Consider the following 20706-nt stretch of genomic DNA (forward strand, 5'->3'; position numbering starts at 1 on the left):
TCCTTAGAGGCCTTTGCAGATGTGTGATTCACTCTTGATACTAACTTGTTTGTTTTTTTAATTAGATGAAAATATGCAGTGGTTTTGCTTGAGGAAAAATCCTCATTAACCAAAACTCATGGTAATAAAAGTCATAAAGGGAACTATCTTATCATCAGATAAATTCTTTAATGATGCACATCCATAACTCTGTGGTTTACTCTCACATTAGTAGCCTTAAGTCTTATATCTTATGAAATTATTTGTTATACATATATACACATATTAGTTAGCTTCACTTGGAGTTTTAAGGGGGTAAAGTGCACTGTTGATGATTCAGTGAAAGAAAATTTTAGCCACTGATCAGAATAATTGTTTAAGGACAGAATGCAGAGGAACTTAAGTAAAAGAACAATAGTAGGCTACCAAAGGAACATAATAGCTCTTCTTTAGAAATATAACAAATGTAGTTTTAAAAAGGTTTGGCATTAATGACTGTGGGACAAAACAGTCATTGTGCATTTCTTTCTTTCTTTTTCTTTCTTTCTTTCTTTCTTTCTTTCCCTTCTTCCTTCTTTCAATACAGCCACAAATCACCCTCACTTGCAGTCAGGGAAACCCTCAGCCCCGCCCGCTCAACCATTCCTGTTGACTTAAAATATGCTCCTCCCAAGCTGTGTCGTCACGCTGGGCGGGTACAGAGCTCCCAAACGGACCAATGGGGAAGCGAGAACGAGGCGATTGACACCTCGGTGACGAAAAACTGCGGGCCAGCTGTCACGGCGCGCGAAAGATCAAAATTTCTATTCGGTGTGTATGGAACAGGCGGGAGGAAGAGGAATAGCCGGGACAAATCGCTCTCTAAATGTGCTTTAAAGGTATAAAATAGACTTTGCCACGCAGACATTTAGTTTCAGACGTCTGTTGTGGCTTTCGAGATTCGCCAAATCCTTGTCTTCGCTGGTTTCTTTTTATAAAAGAGCGAAAACCAGCCGGCGGACAAAGATGAGCCTGGTCCTTTCTCAACAACAGGTGAGGGAATGCTTTCAGATATCACGAACTAGTTTGGGCATCTATCTAACGTGAAATTATTAGAATGACACATAACCCCCCGTTAGTTTTACGTTATGGGAAAAGACTGGCAAGATCAAAAGTAGTCCCAGCTGCTACTAGCAGATATTGTTAGCGTTAGCCAGTTAGCTAGCTCGCTAGGTTAGGTTTAGAGAGCTGGGATGGTGGTTATCGACTCGGCCTGGTCACATTGATTAAATGTGTGTTAGTAGGGTATTTTACTCCGTTGACCACTGTAACAAATCTTATATGTAGGTAGGTTGGGATCTAGTGAACTATTCACGGATATTATTCATTTATGCCCGCGACGTTTGCTTTGAAGGATTGTACATTTGGCTAACTGCAAGCGTTGAAAGGAAGCCATGTCGCTAGCTAACATATGTGCTTATTGTGTCGTTTATTGCAAGGCGCCACCAATGTAATTTAGCATCCACCTGGTTGACTGAAGACACACAATCGACTTGCATAAAACACGTCAACTTTGTACAGAAATGACCTTTTCTTGACTGTTTTTTGACAAATGCTATACTCTGGTTTCCTAGTAGAAGTTGTGCAGGGAGTTGCACAGCTATGAACGGCTGCAGCCTGCTATTTTTACAGTAAATCAATTAGTAATACCCATGGCTTCCTTGACAGTATAGGTTCAGCATACGCTGCACAACAAGCAACACTGAGAACTAGTATTTAGCAGTGTTTTGAAAGATAATAGATGTGTTACGTTGTCTGTGGAGCCTTCATTTTTTTCACTGATCATACATCAGAGTGCACGACAATTACAGAAAATGCACTGCATGGTGACTGAATTAATGTTTCTGTGTTATTGTACCCAGGCTGAGGGGCTCCCAGCTGTGGCCCAAACAGCAGCAGAGAGTGATTCAGACAGCGGGGTGGGCTCTCCAGCAGAGGAGGTGGTCACAGAGGCAGCCAACAAAAGAGAGGAGCTTCCAGGTAAAGCAACACAACAATAGAAGATGATTCAACCTGAGACAGGGCAGAGCCACTTTGACTGTGTAAATGAAGGAGCCATTTAGCTTAATGTTTGTAAAATTAGAGTAAACTTGATACATTTGCAATATACAGTTTAGGCATTCAGTGGACACTTAATCAAAAAGAGATCACGGATATATTTATCACCAAGTATTATTGGAGCAAGCTAAAATAACATGCAAGCACACTACACATGATAAACAACTGCAACAATAGAACAAATTTCAGATTATTTAGATTTTAGTGCTACAGCATGTGTGCATATTCAGGGATATTAAGGATACTTGGAGTTAAACTGCCTCAAAAAATGTCTCAAATGATTGAGGATGACCACTTTGCAATCTGACTGTTTCTAAATTGTAGATTCTGATGATGATGAAGACATCACAGCTCACAGAAAGCCTCGCCGTAATGCCATCAGAGACAGTGACAGTGAGGAGGAGGAGGCAGCATCAGAGAACAGTGTCCATATGGCTGAAGCGCTGGTCTTATCTGCCTCCAGCGGAGAGGAGATGGAGACAGGACAGGCAGAAGAGAAGGATGAAAGAAGAGAGAAAGGGGTGCAGAAGAGCAAGAGAATATGCCGTGCACCCATCGACAGCGAGGACAGTGAACCTGAGCAGGGGATATGTGGAGAAATGGAGGAACAACAGGATGAGGTGAAGAAGGATGTGAAATCAAAGGAACGGAAGAAGAGAGAGAAGAGCCAGAGGCATCGGGAGAAAAAGGAGAAACGAAGCAAAGCGGTGGAAAAACTGAAGAAGAAAGAGAGGTTCTCTGAAATGAATGAGGTAAATGCAGCTTGGTTTTTTCTCTCGGTGGTACTTTGAATGTTATTGTGTGATTAAAGACAAATTTACCTATTTCCTCAGGACACACCTCTCCCTCGGGCTCTGAATGACAGCGGGTGTCCGCTGGGTGACACAGACCTGTTTGACACTGGTCTGAATGATGATGAAGAGAAGGAGGAAGAGTCTCTGGAAGCCATCAGAGCTGCAGTCAAACATAAGATGAAAAAACATAAGGTACAGAAAAGATGATTGTTCTTTATTTGTCCAATCAAGACTTCAACATTATTTCTTGTGACTTAAGTTATTGTCAGGTTTTTTTCTTGCTTTATTTTAAGTATATAAAATGCTTTAGCATTAATTTAATCTATTGTCTTTTGGTGTTATCATAGACTGGTGTACATAATTACTTGTTACCAAATTTTAAAAGTCAATGAAACAACGTTAGGCCTGGCATTGTGCTGATATTGTGTAGATGGTTCATTGTGTGATTGGTGTTAAATATTGCTGCAGGACCCTCTTCTGAATGAAGAGGAAGAAGATGATGATGAAGAGGCACAAAAGAAACCCCAGCGTGTGGTATGCAGTTCCTAAATGCTTGAATTTATTCAAAATGCTGTAAAAGTGATACCAAATACTAAAAATCGTTTTCATTAACAACATGTGTGACGCTCTCAGGAGAGGAAAGCTGCTCGTGCCAGCAAAGAGGCAATGAAACAGCTCCACAGTGAGTCTCAGAGGCTGGTCAGAGGTCAGTTTGCAAGAAACACTTTTATTATCTTCCTTTATTTTTTGTTATCTAAACCTCAAATTTTTATTATTTTTTTTAATCACAGTGTTAAATGTATGGATGCTGCATCTTTGACACATTCCACTGTCTTTGTAGAGTCCACACTTGGTCTGCCCTACCACATCCCTGAGCCCAAGACCATTGACCAGTTCTTTAAGAAGAGAGCCAGGCCAGAGGGTCCTGCCATGGCATTGTTGAAGTAAAAACAAAAATAACAGATAACGCACATACATTAGCTGAAGAGTTCAGTTGTACATGTACTCTGTCATAAACATGCAAGGTCAGCTAATTATAATCTTACTTTCTTCAGATCTACAAAGTATTCAGCCAAGATGTTGGAGGCACCATCAGCTCCTCCTCCACCTCCTGTAAATCCACCCAGCAAACCCCAACCAGCCATCCACAGAGCAGGACTCCTCTCCTTCTCTGGATCTCTCCTGCACTCAGATCCAGGCCTTACCTCATCCTGCCGCCACCTCGTCCCCACAGAAAGAGAGCCTCAACCAGGCCAGAGAAGCGACTGCGAGCCTGGATCCCATCCAGGAATCTGGCCCAATGCTCTACCTCTCTGAGAGTCTGCAGGAGTCAGTCACGGCAGATGGAGTGGATAAATCTGCTTCTGGCTCTGGGGAGGAAACCTCCACTGCTCCTTTAGAACAAGGCCGGACAACAGCAATGTCTGACACTGACGTCCTGCAAAAAGAGCCTGTATCTGGGGGGTTGGTGGAGCCTGTAGCCGCTCAGTGTGGGAGCGCTGATTCAGCTGCAGCAGAGCCCTCAATGCAGCAACACACCAAGCCCAAGAAGGACAAATTGGCCAGACTGAAGGAGCTTGGACTGGACCCCCCGCCTGTTGCTAAATTGTGTCCAGATGACGGAGCCTTTGTTCAGCTCGAGCCTCCACAGCTCAACCCTGGTGAGCTGAAGATCCTTTTGGGATTTCAAGAGATGAAGAATAAGAATGTGTCGTAAACCTTGTTGTTCCTTCTTCTTCAATCAGGTGTGGTGGCCCTGAAGGAGCGTTACCTCCGTCATGTCCAGGCTCCCGTAAGGCCCCAAGGAGAGCGAACGATGCAGCTCAACATCATCCGCAAAGACAGCACCCCGTCTGGCAAGGAGGAGTTGCACACTGAGTCGGTCACTGTCACTGTTAAGGAGGGAGCAGATGAGCCAGCACCCACCAAACCTGGTAAAGATCGTGTGTGACATGCATGTACAGCCAGGCAGTTTAAAGAGTTGTGTTTAAGACAGGGAACCAGAGTGTTTCATGACATGACAAACCTCTTCTGGTCTTATGTGTAGGAGAGAAGCTGCTGACCCTGAAGCAGCGTCTGCAGCTCGCCATGGCCCAGCGGAGAAAGGAGGAGAGAGCTCGCAAGGCCGAGCTGAATCGCCTTGACAATGAAGAGTGTGGAGAGGAGGAGGAGGAGGAGGAGGAAGAGCTGACAGATGAGTCAGAGGAGGAAGAGGTAAGATGATGTTTGTTTTTCGCTGAAACAGTCAGATTGTTTTACACGCATTTGTCCCACTCATGTCCCGCCTGGTCTTCTCTCTCCCAGGGTGTGGACGACTTACTGGGAGGTGATGATGGGGAGGAAGAAGAGAAGGAGGAAGAGGAGGCTGAGGGCAGCGTAGCTCAGAGTATCAGGAGCCCTTCTCCTGTGGCACTGACTGGACCCTCGCCGACTCCTGACCTCGTTAACACAGATGGTACACTCATGCTGTTCCCCGGCAACTCCTGCTCTCGCACAGGGTGAGTGTGTTTGGAGCACCTGATTGTGTGTGTCCGACTTTGTAAGTGACTTAAGAGCCTGCACCTTAAAAATATCATGATAAAACTTCCCTAGACTAATTGATAGATTGTGAATATGGCTTCACTTAATAATTACCTTGTTATCCTTAATTAGGATAAAATGGCATGTTTGCTGCACAAACACTAGGGTTGGTAAAGGTTCATGTGTACTGTTTTCCACTTTAGCGATGGTGTAAGAAGGTCTGGACCCTCTGGACAGGACAGCAGTAATAAGATGGGTAAGTAGAGCAAGGTACCTCTGTTCACTTAGTTTATACAAACTGCTTAATTTGACAGGAAGCTTGATATTTTTCTTTTCTCATTCTCTTGCCACTCTCATTTCCAGAAGAGGACGACTCTCTGTCCCTCGTGAAGGACAACAGCCACAACAGCAGCTTCGAGCTCGCAGGATCCATGATTACCTCTTACCAGCCCGTCAATCATCAGCGCTCCACAGGAAGAGGGGTCTCCAGCTCCTCCATTTTTCGCTCCCCTTCTCCGTGCCTCTTCAGGCCAAGCTTCCTCGGCTCTGCCTCTAAGGTAAAGTAAAAGGTTTTTTCAGTTTGTGTAATACTTAAAGCCTTAAAATTACATCATCATAACTTCCAGACTTGGTTAGGGTGGAACAAATGTGGTCAGTTCAGCCAAACTGATAAGGTGCACAGGAAAATACATTTATAATAACAGGGTGCATTGTTTTAGTTCAGTGAATTAAAAATAAACAAGAGCCTGTGCAGATGAATCTAGTAGAAATATCTCTCCTAAAACTCAAGGCAAGATAAGCAGGATTACATTAAATAAAAATATGGAAAGGCAACTACAAAACACAGAAAAGGAGAAAGATTCTTTAATTATTTACATTATGTTGTTTGCTTCAAAATTGTGGCTAAATTTTTCATCATTTTTATCTTATCAGAGTTCAGGCAAACTCTCCGAGCCCTCTCTCTGCCTCCCTGTTGAGGACTCCCAAGACCTCTACGCACCTCCGTCTCCAGGTGCCGACTCTGGACCCCTGGGTGGAGCAGCTTCAGGCCCCGGCCTTGGAGGAGACTCTCAAGGTCGCTTCTCCTTGGAGGACGACGCCCATTCCCAGCTACTCGATGCAGACGGCTTCCTCAACGTGGGGCCTCGCCCCGGTGCGCCTCGCTCCTCCCACAAGAGACAGTTGATCCTGGACAGCCTGGATGAAAATGCAATGGATGCCAACATGGGGGAGCTGCTGGGGTTGTGCTCAGGTGTTTTTGGGACGGCAGAGAACAGCTCCAGCAGGGGCGCAGGCCTCAGATCAACACAGGAGGACGAGCTGCTCGGGCTGTGCTCGGGAGCGTTTCCAACAACGCAGGCAGGAGAGGAGCAGACAGAAACAGACAAGAGTAAAGAGGGAGGACAGGATGAAGAGTCTGACAATACCATGGAACAACTGCTGGGGCTGTGCTCAGGAAAATTTCCTAGTCCAGGTAAAGGGGATATGTGCAAAGAATGAGCATGTACCGTATTTAATTTAGAAGAGCCTAAGATTAAAGAAGTCTCTACTGTACATTTTTCAGATAAAAACTGGAACTCTCGTCTTGTTAAGAACAACTTACAGTTTTAGTTGATACACATTTGCGGTTTTAAAGTGTTAAGAGCATATGTTTTAAGTTGTTTTCCTTCCAGTTACACAATATTTAGATTTTTCTTCTCTGCTGCCAATTTTAGATTCTGCTCACATGACCTCACCAGCTCAAGACAGGTACAGTACAAAAACCTATATAATAAAAAATCCACATCATACAACACTTATCCATTTGTAAAAGATGATTCGTTATGAAACTGCTCGTTGTGTCCCTCTTGTTACTCATTATTTCAATCCCTTTTGATAAAGAATTAAAGGAAGATTAACTGGATTATTTATATGCAATATAAAATTCTCATAGTAATCTATCTTTTTAAAGTAAAGAGAAGGCAGAGGAGGAGCAGCAGGAGGAGGAAGAGGACTGCGAGTTCCGGCTTCTGTCAGATGTAGAGAGTGAGCAGGTAAAAAGTCCGAACCACAAACCTTGATGTAACATCCTTGTTGTGATTTGGCGACATGGTTCTACTTCGTATGTGGATCTATGAAGCACATGACAAGAATTGTGGCCTTACAGGATGATGATGAGGACGGTGGAGAAGAAAACGACGATCATGAAGATGGAGAGGAGGAGGAGGCAGATTCTGGTGAGGAAGGGGACAATGATGTAGAGGAGGAAGAGATGCAGGGTGTGTTTGCGCCTCACCGGGTCAAAAAGAAGAGGAAAATGTAAGTTACTAATCAGATCAAACTTGGCGTGTGTTTTGCCCTCCACACTGCGGCACAGATTTGAATTGCTTCTTGCATCTCGTTCACAGGCGTTTAGCTGACTACCTGGAGTCAGAGGCCGAGCTGTCGGGCAGTGACATGGGCAGCGACGACGAGGACGATGACAGAGGTAGTGAATATGAGGAAGAGGAGATTCTTGAGGAGCTTCCCTCTGATGAAGAGCTGCAGGACCAGGTCAACAAGATCCACATGTGAGTAACAGCTGCTTTTAACGCCATGTTTGTCGTCTAATTTTTGTATAAATCAGTAAACTGGTGATTGTGCTGCTTGCGGCTGAAATAATCTTATATCTTCTGACTGTGATGCATTAATGCAGGTACAGAGGCAGCAACTGTTCTGGATAACCTTGTTCTGGCTTTCCTCTGAAAGTTGAAATCTATTTGTTGTCCTTAAAGGAAGCAGATTATGGATGATGACAAGCGTCGTCTGAGGCTCTACCAGGAGCGCTACCTAGCTGATGGCGACCTGCACTCTGATGGCCCGGGACGAGCTCGCCGCTTCCGCTGGAAAAACATTGGTGAGTTTACAGGACGAGGAAATAAATACCCTTAAACAGCAAATGCTGACAATTCTTTTTGAATTATAAAATTAATTGGATTTATGCAAGTAGTTGTTCAAGGAAGACATGTTTTTGGGCCAAGAAGTTTTACACGCATTTTGCTGCATATTATTAGAATCTGCAACTGGTTATGAATACTTAACTAAATAACTAGGCTGAAGGTGTGGAACCAAAGTGGCTATAAAGTGGATGTTTAAAGCTTCAGATTCTACAAATGAACTTAAATGTCTTTCAGTGTCATTAAGAGTTTCCTTTTGTATCTTTCCTCCAGACGATGGTTTCAACATGGACAGGATGGGAGTAGAGGGTGAGGAGGAGGAGGAAGATGAAGATGTCGACCAGGGTGAAGTCCAGAGGAGGAAGGAGAGACTAGAGAGAGAACAGTGGCTCAGAGAACAGGTTTGTAAATTTAAAAGTATCGAGTCCTGCACACAGATATGAGAGGAACCATGAATTTAAAAAAGAAATAAACATTTGCAGCATCGACTTTGGTGAAAACTCAAAACTCTACATTTTGTAAATTCAGTGCAGGTTTAAAAGACATTTGCCTCTAAAGGATAAACATGCTGAAAACAAGCTGCTTGAGTTCAAGGGGTTGTTGGTATTTTGTCTTCATTCCTGTCTCTGCCTTTCGTCTCTTAGTCCGAGCAGAAAGCCAAGAAAGGGGATGATTTGGATGCAGACAACGAGCGGATTGGAGAGGAAGACAGTCAATTTATGAAGCTGGCCAAGAAGCTGACTGCCAAAACTCTGCAGAGAAAAGGTCGGTTTGATTCGAGACCTCACAAGAAGAATCCCATGGCTGTGAAAAATGCCCAGATATGTTTTTGTCCAGGATAGCTATAGTAATAGACTTATGTAGCAAACAAAACATTAAAACACAATCAGGGTCAAATCGTTAAGATAGGATGTTCTTATCGTTTTAATAAGGCAGGTCAGTCTGAAGTTAAAGTGCACTGACAGAAAAGCCTTATTACTTTTTGATGTACTGTGAAGCTAGGAACAACCAGAAGAGATTTCAGAGATCAAGGAGGAAAATAGAGGGTTAAAAAGTCAATCTAAGAGATGTCCCTGGGATAAATGCTTTTTCATCTACATAAAGCTGTCAGTTGGGAGGATTGTCTGTAACTTCACCTGATGTCCTGTAGTGCTGAGATAAAGCAGAGCTGCACTCATACAAATTGCACATGCAAAAAAAAAAAAAAAAAAACTGGCATATGTCCCAGCAAACTAAACTAAACAGGACACAGACGGGAATCTGCTGCCAGTACTGTCATTGCTAAATGGCAAGTTGCTTCAGTGTGTTTGCATCTGGACAGCTGTGGCATTCTCGTGTTCCCAGAAAAAGAAATACGACTAAAACTGGGCGGCTACATGTGATGTTCATTAGTTTCTGATATTGGTAATTGGTAAATCTCCAGATACATGTGACTAAGTTTTTTTAAAACCACTGCCCTGAAAAGAATTAATGATTAATATTTATCATCCAGCACCTTTCAAAACAAAAGTGTTATGTGTATGGACATGTTTTACACAAATCAGTAGATGAAGACGACGAAGAAACCATTTAAACAAATGTTGACATATTTAATTTGAAGTGTTTTTTAAAACTATTTTTTATTCTAATGTTGGGAGGGTGGTTTCTCAGAGGGGTCTTGCTCAGATTATTTCACTAACTTTCACCATTTTTAAACCAGAGCCTCCTGTGGCACCACAGCCAGAAAAGAAGACGACACCAGCTCTCAATCCTTTCCAGAGACCCGCACAGCCTTTACAGGTACGTCACTGTTGATGCAAGAGCCAGAAACAATTTTAAAGGTGTTTTTTAAAATTTTATTCTTAGGTTGTTCACCTTTATATCTGTACAATGTACCTGTAAGGGATTTCTCATTTCATTACCTCAGTTTAGTCTTGAGTCCAGTTGCAGATGGCCTTTAAGGTGGGAAGGCAGCTCTTGTGTAACTTTTGCTGTTGTTGTTTTGTAACAAACGCGGGTAGCATCTGACTTCATAAAAATAGCATAACTTCGCCTGGAGCCATTTTTCTGGTTCGCGTGGTTCTCAGCCGAATGTGAAGACCTTTTCATTCGGGTCAGTAGAGTCACTATTTGATTGCATTTATCATTTGGAATTCCTGCTCAGGGTGTAACACTGTGGCGAGTCTGATTCCATAATTGAGAAGTTTGTTTGCCGCTGAGATTTTGAAGGACAGGAAGCTGTGGCTGGTGGACTAGAAAATTGATTTTCTGCCCTGTACTTAGTGTTCCTAAACAAACACCTCGCTGAAAAGAGTCCAGAATGCTGCGAAATGATGTGGATTTGGGCGATTTGCCTTCAAATATTTAACCAAAAAAGGTTTATTACTGGATCTCTGTAATCTGCACAAGGTCAATGTACGTTTTGTTTTATTGATTTCTTCCAGGTGAGGAGAGGCTCACTACTGAGTCGGCCTCAGTCCGTCCTCCAGAAACTGGCGTCGATCTCAGAGGGGAATCCTCTGGCGCCCAGAAACAGCCGCGGATTCCTGTTTCAAACGCTCTCTCCAGAGAAGGACAACACGACCTCAAACGCTCCTTCGAAAACAGGTGAGTAAGAGAAATGTTACCACACAAATGTAGGTAAGTGTAGAAGTGTGGTCCAGCAGAGTGCTTGAATGGTGGACAATAACAAACAACACGAGTGGACTGTTCCATGGTGTATTTAAGCTGTAATAACTCACCAAGAGGCTGACTATAAGTAAAACTCATCCCCCAGAAGTTGTTAATTTAAGGACAAAAGTAGACTGTTTTTTGAGCTGCGATTGACGGAAAATCGATCAATTGATTATAGATAGATTAGCCAATGTCTGATTTAACCACCACCACAAGAGTAAATCACTTTTCCCGATTATGTTTGGTCATGTCTCTTCTGCAAGATCTTGATGTTCTAAAACAAAAACAAAATACTTTCCAAAGATCTTGGAGAAGCTGATCAGTGTGATAATCATGTGAGTGTGGTGGGTGAATTTATTTTTTGATGTATTCTGCATTTATGACACTAGGGGGAGCCAAAGCCCACTGCTCCCATTAGATCCTCTTGTGTTGGGATGGGGAAAAAGTGTGTTGCTTGACAGGTTTTCCAAACATCCCTCATTGAAATTTTAAAGATAAAACCACAATTTATTTGTATTTTTCTGAGTCATGCAGGTAGTTCTGCAGCTGTTGATTTAAAACAACAAAACAATGAACTCTTTTATCACTGTAATACTGCAGCTTCAACACGCAGTGAGTAATTTTGTCTGTTTTGTTTGTCTGATTGGGTTTTGTATAAGAGCTCAAAGACTTTGCATGTGTTTGATCCTTAGACGATGAAGAAGAGGGGGCCGGTGGAGGCTGTGAACCCAGCAGCGAAGCGAGTCTGCAGGGAGAACAAACCTGCTGGCCAGACCAAAGGTCCTCAGAGGAGCATCTTCAACTTTCTGGACCACTGAGGTCTCAACACACTAAATGAATGATAATCATCAGCTGACTGGTAAGGGCCAGAACTTAGGGGCCACGTCCAGTATTTCCACTGACAATGAGACTTGAAAAATGAAGGAGGTGGCAAAGTTATGGTTGACTGCAGGTCAAGGTGTTTCTCACCAGTATAGATGGTCATGTGTGTGTTTATGTGTTTACAATGCCTTAAAATGGCAAACTAAAGAACACCAGCGAAGCATGTTTTGATGTTTCACTTGGTGAACTTCGTCTTACACAGACTTCATCTCCATTTTAAATCCGTTACGCCGTCAGCAGCGCTCATCTGTCACAGCTTGCTCAACTTAATTCGGGCTGCTTTGTGTTTGTCCATTTAAAATGTTTTATCATGTAAATAGGATTTGATTTGTTTTTTTAATGGATAGGGATTATTTTGTATGATGATTTAAATGTGTTTGTTTTACAGTGTAAATAAAAGTGTATTTTAAGACGTTGCGCTGTTTGCTTCTGTCTCCTCTGCTCAGGCTGGATGCTGCCCGTCTTAGTGTAAGTCCGGTAAACAGATATAAAACACTAAATATATGTATCTCTTCAATTATCTTGCTTATGTTTTCAGTTAGTGTCTTAAATTAAATTAAAATTGACATGGTTTTGTCTATAAATCACCTAAGGTTCAGCTAAGGATTTTCGTTGTTGTTGAGTAACTATTTTTAACTGTCTCTTTACCCCAATGTACAACACATGAACCTTTTTAGCTTGGAGCAGGACTGCGAGCAGTTTTACACAGCGCACAATGAGGCCATCTGTAGATCTTGAGACATGGAGACACAGATTATATATGAGTGGAGAGCAGAATGCATAACACTGTCATCCCTGTTTGAGAGAAAAATCTCACCACCCTCATCATACTGAGGGTTTAATAGGAAATGACATGGTGTTATAGATGTATCATATGTAATACAGTGTGTCAAAGTTGATAAAAAGAAGAGACTTCTGACTTATAGCATTATTAACAGAGAGGAAAATACTGAACTTAGTGTTCACAACTTCCATTCCTGGTTGTTTGTGGAAAATGTATCAGACTGCAGGTGGGAAATCTTTTAAACAATTAACTCCACTTAAACTGATTCCACCTCATAGGGGGATGTTACACTTTTCCACCAGTCCTCTTCTGAAAATCCCCACACTTAGCGACTCCTTTGACTCTTTTATTTTACTTTTTTCTCCCAGGTTCGAAGCATAATTGCAGTTTAGAGACTAATGATTTGGTAAGTGGCTAATAATAGGCCGGCATTAAAGAGAGGTGTCTTCTAACGAGCCCTTTCATGTCTCTCCATCTCATTAGTAGCCACGGTGATTAGGAAGGAGGTCCCGGGGTTAGGAACAGGCGCAGGAGGCCCCATTACACATCATTAGGGGCCAACGCCAGGAGGGTCTGGAATGAACCCCATGGTGGGGGCCCCTGCCTGTAGCGAGCTGTTTTACCTGCAGGCAGATGGGCTTTAATCCTGGTGGTGTTAAAGGAGTGATTACATTTTTTTTTTTACCTTTGTTGTAGAGGTTATGTTTTGTTTGTCAGAGAGCGGAGAGTCTGAAGAACGTGGCTGGATTTCTGATAAATTTGCAAGAGCCAACAGGCTGCATCTATCATTACTCTTGAGCCATTACGATGCAATTAATCGAGATAAAGACTTGATTTCAAATCCTAAGGCTCTGATCACAGGGTCAAGAGATCAGTTCTAATTAGAATTTAATAGGAATAATGTCTTTGCAAGTTGGAGACTAATTCAGTTTTGGCTTTTTAGTTCTTCTCTGCATCAACACCATCCCCGCTTCTCCAAACTGAGTTTAACCTCCGAGAGGGAATTAGGAGGTCAACACAGTAAAGCCAAACTCTCCTCACCCCTCACCCTCTCCTCCCCCCGAACTCCCAATTCACTCCACACTTGAAAGAGGAGGAAGGTTACATGTTTTGGCATCGAGGCCCGGCTTCTAAATATCTAGAGGACACGGATCTGGCTTTATTCAGATTATGAGGAGGAGAGAGGGCAGAGGGTGGAATAATTGAAGAGAAACATGAGCTGTAGCACCCAAGGGTGTGCTCGCTTGTGTCATGACGTATGCACTGTATGTGTGCGTGTCTGCTCACATCTACGCCTAAAATAAAAGTGTATAATTAGTGCGCAAACCAAACCCCACCACCTCCCTCCCCGTGCTGGATTAGTGGTTCAATTTAGCACGTCTCGGCCGATTTGGCTGATTTTTTCTAAGAGACACTGGCTGTGAGCTCGAGGTCCAGCAGGCTTCTCTTTACAGTCTCTGTGCATCTCAGCACCAAGGATCTGACAGAGTAGCCCATGGGTGCTGCTGGCCGCCCTCGGCCACTGTCACAGCCGAGACTGGTGCCGGAGCAGATGTGGAGCTGAACTGAGGGAAGTGGGTCACGGCGCTGGAGGCTGTGTACAATTCAAACAAGGTCTTATTATGCGCAAGGTAAGTCATGCTCCTTTTTTTTTTTTTTTTTACCTCTTTTCGTGTGTGTGTCAAAAGGGAGAAAGGGTGGGTGGAGGGTGTTAACATTACAATAATCTTTCTTCCCTCAGGAGGCCTCACAGATGACCCTCAGCCCTCCGAGTTCATCCTATCTCTCTCTCTATCGGTGTCCTCTGTAGTTGTCTTTTGTAACTTGGGTTTTTCATTTTTGTTTTTTGGTGAGAGATGGAGGGAGAGATGATTTTGCGTGTGACGAGGCCTTGGGCGGACGGCTGTGTTTGATGTATTTTTTATGTGCTTAGGCTACTAGTGAACGATGGGGAAGGGGTGGGGGTGGGGGGAGGGGGAGGGTAGAGAGGCAGGGAGGGAGGACGCCTGGAGCTGATGCACTTGAATGGGGATGTTGTTGAAGGAGAGAAGGAGGGGAGGATGGAGAAGTGAGTGTGTGTGTGCGTGTACATAGAAGGGGGTGGGTTGGTGAGGGAGGGGGCAGTTTTTTTTTTCTCTCTCTCTGCCGCCAGCGACGACATGTCAGGGGGATGAGAGCAGGGAGGAGAGAGACAGTGAACACTTGTTAAGTCTGTCTGATGTAGCCTCCCTATACCCCACACACACACACACCTACCTTCAGAAAACACATTCGCATGCACGCACACTCTTACACAACACACACATTCACATGCCATGCCCTTAGATCTGAGATTGATGATCACAAAAGCAGTCAGTCACCAGTTTGGGGGAATATCACACTGCAACAAATCCCACAGTCCTGCTTTTGCAACGACAGGAGACACAGTAGGATGTTGCCTGTCAGTGGTGCATTGTGGGTAACATTTTGGACACCTTAAACACACCTGTAACTGTAGACATCTTGTGATACTGTGATGAGATTTCTGAAAGATACTCTGGGCTCACACAGTATACTGTATCAACAGCTGCACGGTGATGTGTTCAGTGCCTAGCTGGAACTGTTGGAATTTACTGCTCTGCTTCAAATTCACCTCATGCTTTCCTCCATTTCCCAGGGTACTTTTTGAGGGCTGCTAGAGGACGGGCATGACCTTGTATGTTGCATCCAAGAAGAGGAAGGTGAGAAGAGAAACTTACACAGCAGTGACACAGTAAAAGCAACAGATGATGTTTTTTTCCTGCTGAGTTAATGTGAGTTTTGTGCCTCATTCAAGTCACAATAGCCTTTAACTGTTTGTCCTGTGATGAAATTCCCCTTGAATGGTTGTTAGAAAACACTGTTATAGACTGACTGTAAATAGAAATCTCTCTGAAGGTCGGCCCCAACCAGTATCTGTTCACTTCTGAAGTTCCAGTAGGCGGAGAAAATACCTCACAATCAAACTAGTGCTGCCAGGTGTTGGATTTTAAACTCACCCTCTGCTCAGAAATGTGTTTTGCTTAATGTTACTTTGAAGTTCACTGTGCAGAATAAAGCATGCTTTTCACATTAATCTGCTCAAACAGATTCTGTAAAACATGTATGTGCATGATCATAACAACACCCAACAAGCACTTTGTCAGGAGCACCACGGTCATACAAGTCAGGCTGAGTCCATGGATTCACGCTGCTGGCACCAAATTCTGACCTTACCATCTACGTGTCTCAGCAGAAACCCAGATTCATCAGACCAGGCTACGTCTTTCCAGTCTTCATCTGTCCAGTCATGGAGAACTTTGAGTTGTGAGACACTGCACTGCTGCCACATGACTGGCTGACTGTATAACTGTATGATTAAGCAGATGTACAGGTGTTCCTAATAAAGTGCTCTGTCAGTGTAGTATGGAGCAAATCGTCCAGTGAGGAAACTTAAAAACTCCAGTGCACATACAGAGATGAGATTTTCTGGTGAAGACATCTTGTGTCTAGAAGTTTATTATCATGGACACTTACGGATGTCATTTCAAAATCTTTTACAGGGTTAATCTTTTTGCAGGTACAATAAAAACATCTAAATACCAACTAACATAAGGTTAAAACTGGACTCAGTTTAGATTAAAATTTGTGGTTTCTGCCTCCCAGCATTGTCAAACTCACTCACTTTCAGTGATATCTAGGTTATCCACAATTATATTTTCATGTAGCTGGTTAAGACTTCACACTGAGTTATAGTTAGTCATCTAAATAATCACTATATGTGGTCCTATTCTTCTCAAAAACTTCCTCTTGTGTCCTGTTTTTGTGTCCACCTCAGAGTAATTACTGTAACACAGAAACACTGTCAGTGTGTGTGGGAAAATTACATAAAGCTTTTTAGGCTGAATGAATGTGAACAGCTCAGGACTTCACGGTAGCCCTGTAATAATGTTAACACCGTGCCATCATGTGGCTGTTGCAGCTGTGATATAAATATCTTGTACATTCAAACCTAAATTACAGTAGAATAACATCACAGTAGCGTGACAGTCATCTAGTCCTCACATTGTTCCCGTTCATTCTCCACGGTTTCCCTCTTGCTCCAGTCCCAGCCCAGTTTAGGAAGTGCTATTAGTCAGACAGTCCTTTTTTCCCTCTTCTTCTTCTTCCCAGGACCACAGAGGAAGGGAGGAGGAGGAGGAGGGGAGAGGAAGAGGAAGATAAACATCACATAGGAGGGTCGGAGGAGGGGGAAAATATTGGGAGGGCGCAGTGTCCGGCTTCTTCACCGAACAGCAAACCAGCTAAAAAAAAAAAGGTAAGAAGACGCCAGAACCTCATGCAAATAGATTCACACGGGTCTGTGTCAGTCATTTGACTTATACAGCCGACAAATAGGAGATGAAAGGCAGGGTCTGGGCTTGTTTTTACTGAGAAGGGACAGAGAGGAGACAGCACTGATATGGGGTGAGCGTTACATAACGCAACGGAGATAAAATATTCCTCTTTTTTCTCCACGTTTGTCCAGTTTTATTATGTTTAGAGCAAATACTGAGTTGCTTTTTAACCTGGGTCGCTGGACGTGTAGGAATTAGGATGTGAAACGGTCGTGTTTTTATATTTTTTGAACGATATATTCATCACTAACCCGTAAATATGCAGCCACTGAGCGCCATTGGTCGCCTTTTTGAGGTTTTCTGTCGTCGTCCGCGCAAAAACAGGCATCTTTTTGTACAGATTAGCAGCATCCACCCAGCCGCAGGAGTGTTTTGGTATTAATTTTCTCTTTTTTCATCGCGCTAATGGCGCTGTGTTGTTATTTTCACATGGGTAAAACACAGATTTATTAACAGACAGCCATCCCTACGCAGACTGCGTGTTATTTTAAGACAGCATTGCTAATATTACACCAACAAAATCAGCTGAGCAGCGACAAATATGTCGATTTCACGTGGATAATCAGTTTTTTTCCCTCCTCGTGAGTCGTCGGGCATCAGCATCTGCTCCTGCTGCATGCGCGCCCCCGACCGAGCCACAGTCGCTGTCCTTCAGCACCACGTGAACGCGCGCGCACGGGGGGGGCGGGGGGGGCGGTGGGGGCTGATTGACAGCAGCCCGAAGTCAGGATTAGAGAAATTTCCATTCTGAGGAGACATGTAAATATTTGATGCTAATAGAAGTGGAGTGCGCAGACCAGCCTGTAGTTATAGACATAAACAAGGAGTTGGGGTTAAACCCAGGAGTGTGTTTGTGAGTATATGTGTGTGTGTGTGAGTGTGTGTTTCTTCTGTTGCTTTGCCTCATCCATTTATGTCCAGATGTTTTGTGGTTGTTAGCACAGGTCTCTTAGCCCACACATTTGCAGATTCTTTACATTTCTGCTGACTTGTTTACCTGCCTTATACACAGCTGCTGGTTTTGACTCATGTTTGTACACAACATCAGTATGCGACTGGAAAACTGTGAATACTGTCACAGTAACAATTATTTTGCTTCCAAAGTCAGTTTATCATATCCTGATAGAAGACTGGACTATGGAACTGTGTTGGATTAACAAGCTGTGTTTTGTCTAGGAATGAATAACAGGAAAACGCATTTTGTGGAAAGGCAGAGTGAATATCGGTGGGTGTTTTTGCAGTAAAAAGAGTTGGTGTTATGTCTTGGGTATCAAAGTTTCCGATGACACCAACACAGAAGTGCTTGTAGGACAATTTCTCGTCAACTCCAACAACATTTATCGCGTGTCTCTCCAACTTGGAGGAGGTTTTCCTCCTCTGTTGCTCTTCATGGAATTGTTTTGAGGGAGCTTTTAGATGTGTCGTGTACAGATTGTAAAAATCCTTTCATTTAAATTCATGATTTCGCATAATTGCACAGCCGTAACGTTGTCTCCTTGTCTTTTCAGTGAGTCCCAGTCGAGGTCAGTGATGCTTCACCATCAGGATAAACCTCTAAACTCGGCCTACGGAGGGCAAGGAGGCACAAAGAACAGTTCCTCCTCTTCACTTCGAAACAGGAAGTGCGACAAAGACGGCAACTTCAACTTCCTGCCTTGGCAAAGATGACGAGGGCTTCACAGGCAACGGAGGGGGAGACGAGAACCGAAACCAGGTGCGACCCCGTAACTTGGGCCCGTTGGGTCGCGACCCTCCGAACTCCTCGCCGTCCTCTGGGTATCACCCCAACTCGGGAATCCTGTCGCCACGATCCCGCCTGCCCTGCTGGAGCCCCCTGGAGCCCCTGCCCGAAATTGAGAACGTGGACGACGGGTACGGGCGAGTTCCCCCCGATGGAGCGGAGGAAGGGAGGATGGAGGAAGAGGGGGGACAGGTGATGATGAGTCTGAATGAGGAGAAGCAGAGGGTGAGAAAGCAGCTGCAGAGGAGGAAAGGCAGCCAGGGATTCAGAGGAAGAGAGGAAGATGAGGATGAGGCAGGGATGGAGGACCCTGACGAATGGGGAGACAGCGACTCTGAGTCTGAGATCAGCTACCGGTCCGGCAGCAGCATGTCCTCCCTCAACATGGAGAGCGGAGGAGAGGGGATGCTGATGGGAGGCTGGGACCGCATCGGAGTCGGGGAACCAAAATCGAACCACCAGGAAAGTGACCAGAGCAGGAACGGCAACAGAGAACCATCTGCGAGACCCCGAAGCTTCAGCCGCAAGTCCCTGACGGGAAGCAACCTGGGAAACCTGGAGGAAGGAATGGAGGACCAAGACGACGATGACCAGTCTTCAGACTCGGACGGCGAGCTGCCAGAGCTCATGGACGCCGTCTGGACGCTGAGGGACCGCGAGCGCTTCAAGGCCCAGGAGATGGAGAAGCACCAGGTGCAGCTGACCATGTATCGCCGCTTGGCTCTGATCCGCTGGGTCCGCACGCTGCAGGGCCGAGTCCAGGAGCAGCAGAACCGCCTGCAGTCCAGCTTCGACGTCATCCTCACGCACAGGAAGGAACTGCTGCGCATGGGCGCCGCCGCCGCAGCCGTGGCCAACGCCGCACCCACCGCCACTGTCGGCCAGTCATAAACAGAAGAAGAGAGGGGGGAGGGACTGACAGGAAGTGGGTTAAAACAGCATTTTTGCTCTGTTTGCTTCTTTCCTGACGACATTTCCCCCGAAACAAAGACAATCTCCCATCATCCTGTTTGACGTTTTTATGCTTCACTCATGTTGCTGATTGTAATGACGCAAAAACTTGTGTTTTTGTTGATTTTGTCCCACCCTGAGCATCAATAAATGTATTCAACTCATCTTCATTCAGGAGGACTTGAACCTTGTCCCTTCACCAAAACAAAATGTATGATTTCTGATCAAAGCAATGGAAAAAAATGAACACTTTATTGTTGGATTATTCCAATGTTTATATCAAAAATGTTCTATATGTGTGAATGCTGTTATTGTTTGTCTTGACTTGTCAGTAGAAAACACCTGCTGTACCAAAAAAGTACTGGAGAATATTATAAATTTAACACTGCTAGAGATGATTTATACCCTGAGATGCTGTATATATAATTATAAAAGATTAAAATAATAAATAAAATGACCTTATACCTTAATATGTGTTCTTTTTTTTGTTGAAGCCTGGATCTAATGAATTTTTGGTTTATTTTTATCACATTTCTAACATATTAATCTGAGGGGAGTTGGCTGATAACTCCACTTTAAAAGCCCAGAGCTTTCATTTCATTCCAGATCAGCATGTTGATTTCAAGGAGCAGGTTTATCAAAGCTCCCTCAGTGCAGATATGACTAAAGAAGGGCAGTTTTTTTTTTATCTTTCATGGCTGTACTTGCTGTACTGAAGCCCTCGGGCAAATGACCTTTCAGCTCACAAATGCTTCTTTGTCAGCTGAACAAAGTTGGGTTTGTATCTGCTCATCACAAGGGGCCGGGGAGTGTGTGTTCTGCGGGGAGTGTGATAGCCGTGTGAGGCTCAAGCGTCAATCTTTACGGGCATGGCTGCCGCCGCGGGCACTCCGACATCATCTCACCTCTTTCCATGTGTATGTGTGTGTGTTCAGAGAGATACCAGCCATATTGCCACCCTATAATCTCCGATCCTGAGCTGAGTCGTTGGGGGCCC

General features: G+C 44.1%; 2 protein-coding genes across 2 annotated transcripts; both read left to right on the forward strand.

Annotated features, from left to right (window-relative positions):
• Positions 1 to 761: 761 nt before the first annotated feature.
• On the forward strand, positions 762 to 12251 carry LOC108903136 (claspin). Its single transcript, XM_051068040.1, is given in 24 exon segments — positions 762 to 1011; positions 1881 to 1998; positions 2401 to 2828; positions 2910 to 3062; positions 3339 to 3404; positions 3504 to 3576; positions 3712 to 3814; positions 3926 to 4007; positions 4009 to 4531; positions 4616 to 4804; positions 4918 to 5084; positions 5175 to 5368; positions 5594 to 5646; positions 5754 to 5947; positions 6324 to 6864; positions 7106 to 7139; positions 7342 to 7423; positions 7537 to 7688; positions 7778 to 7939; positions 8144 to 8265; positions 8579 to 8706; positions 8950 to 9070; positions 10005 to 10084; positions 10729 to 12251. Coding segments are annotated over 24 exon segments (3963 nt in total). The 5' UTR covers positions 762 to 984; the 3' UTR covers positions 10900 to 12251.
• A 4693-nt stretch (positions 12252 to 16944) lies between these two features.
• Positions 16945 to 20179, forward strand: LOC108903137 (UPF0500 protein C1orf216 homolog). The gene is given in 3 exon segments (XM_051068043.1): positions 16945 to 17087; positions 18526 to 18673; positions 18675 to 20179. Coding segments are annotated over 3 exon segments (1128 nt in total). The 5' UTR covers positions 16945 to 17082; the 3' UTR covers positions 19650 to 20179.
• The last annotated feature ends 527 nt before the right edge of the window (positions 20180 to 20706 follow it).

Source organism: Lates calcarifer, linkage group LG3 (genome assembly GCF_001640805.2).
Source record: "Lates calcarifer isolate ASB-BC8 linkage group LG3, TLL_Latcal_v3, whole genome shotgun sequence".
Taxonomy (NCBI): Eukaryota; Metazoa; Chordata; class Actinopteri; family Centropomidae; genus Lates; species Lates calcarifer.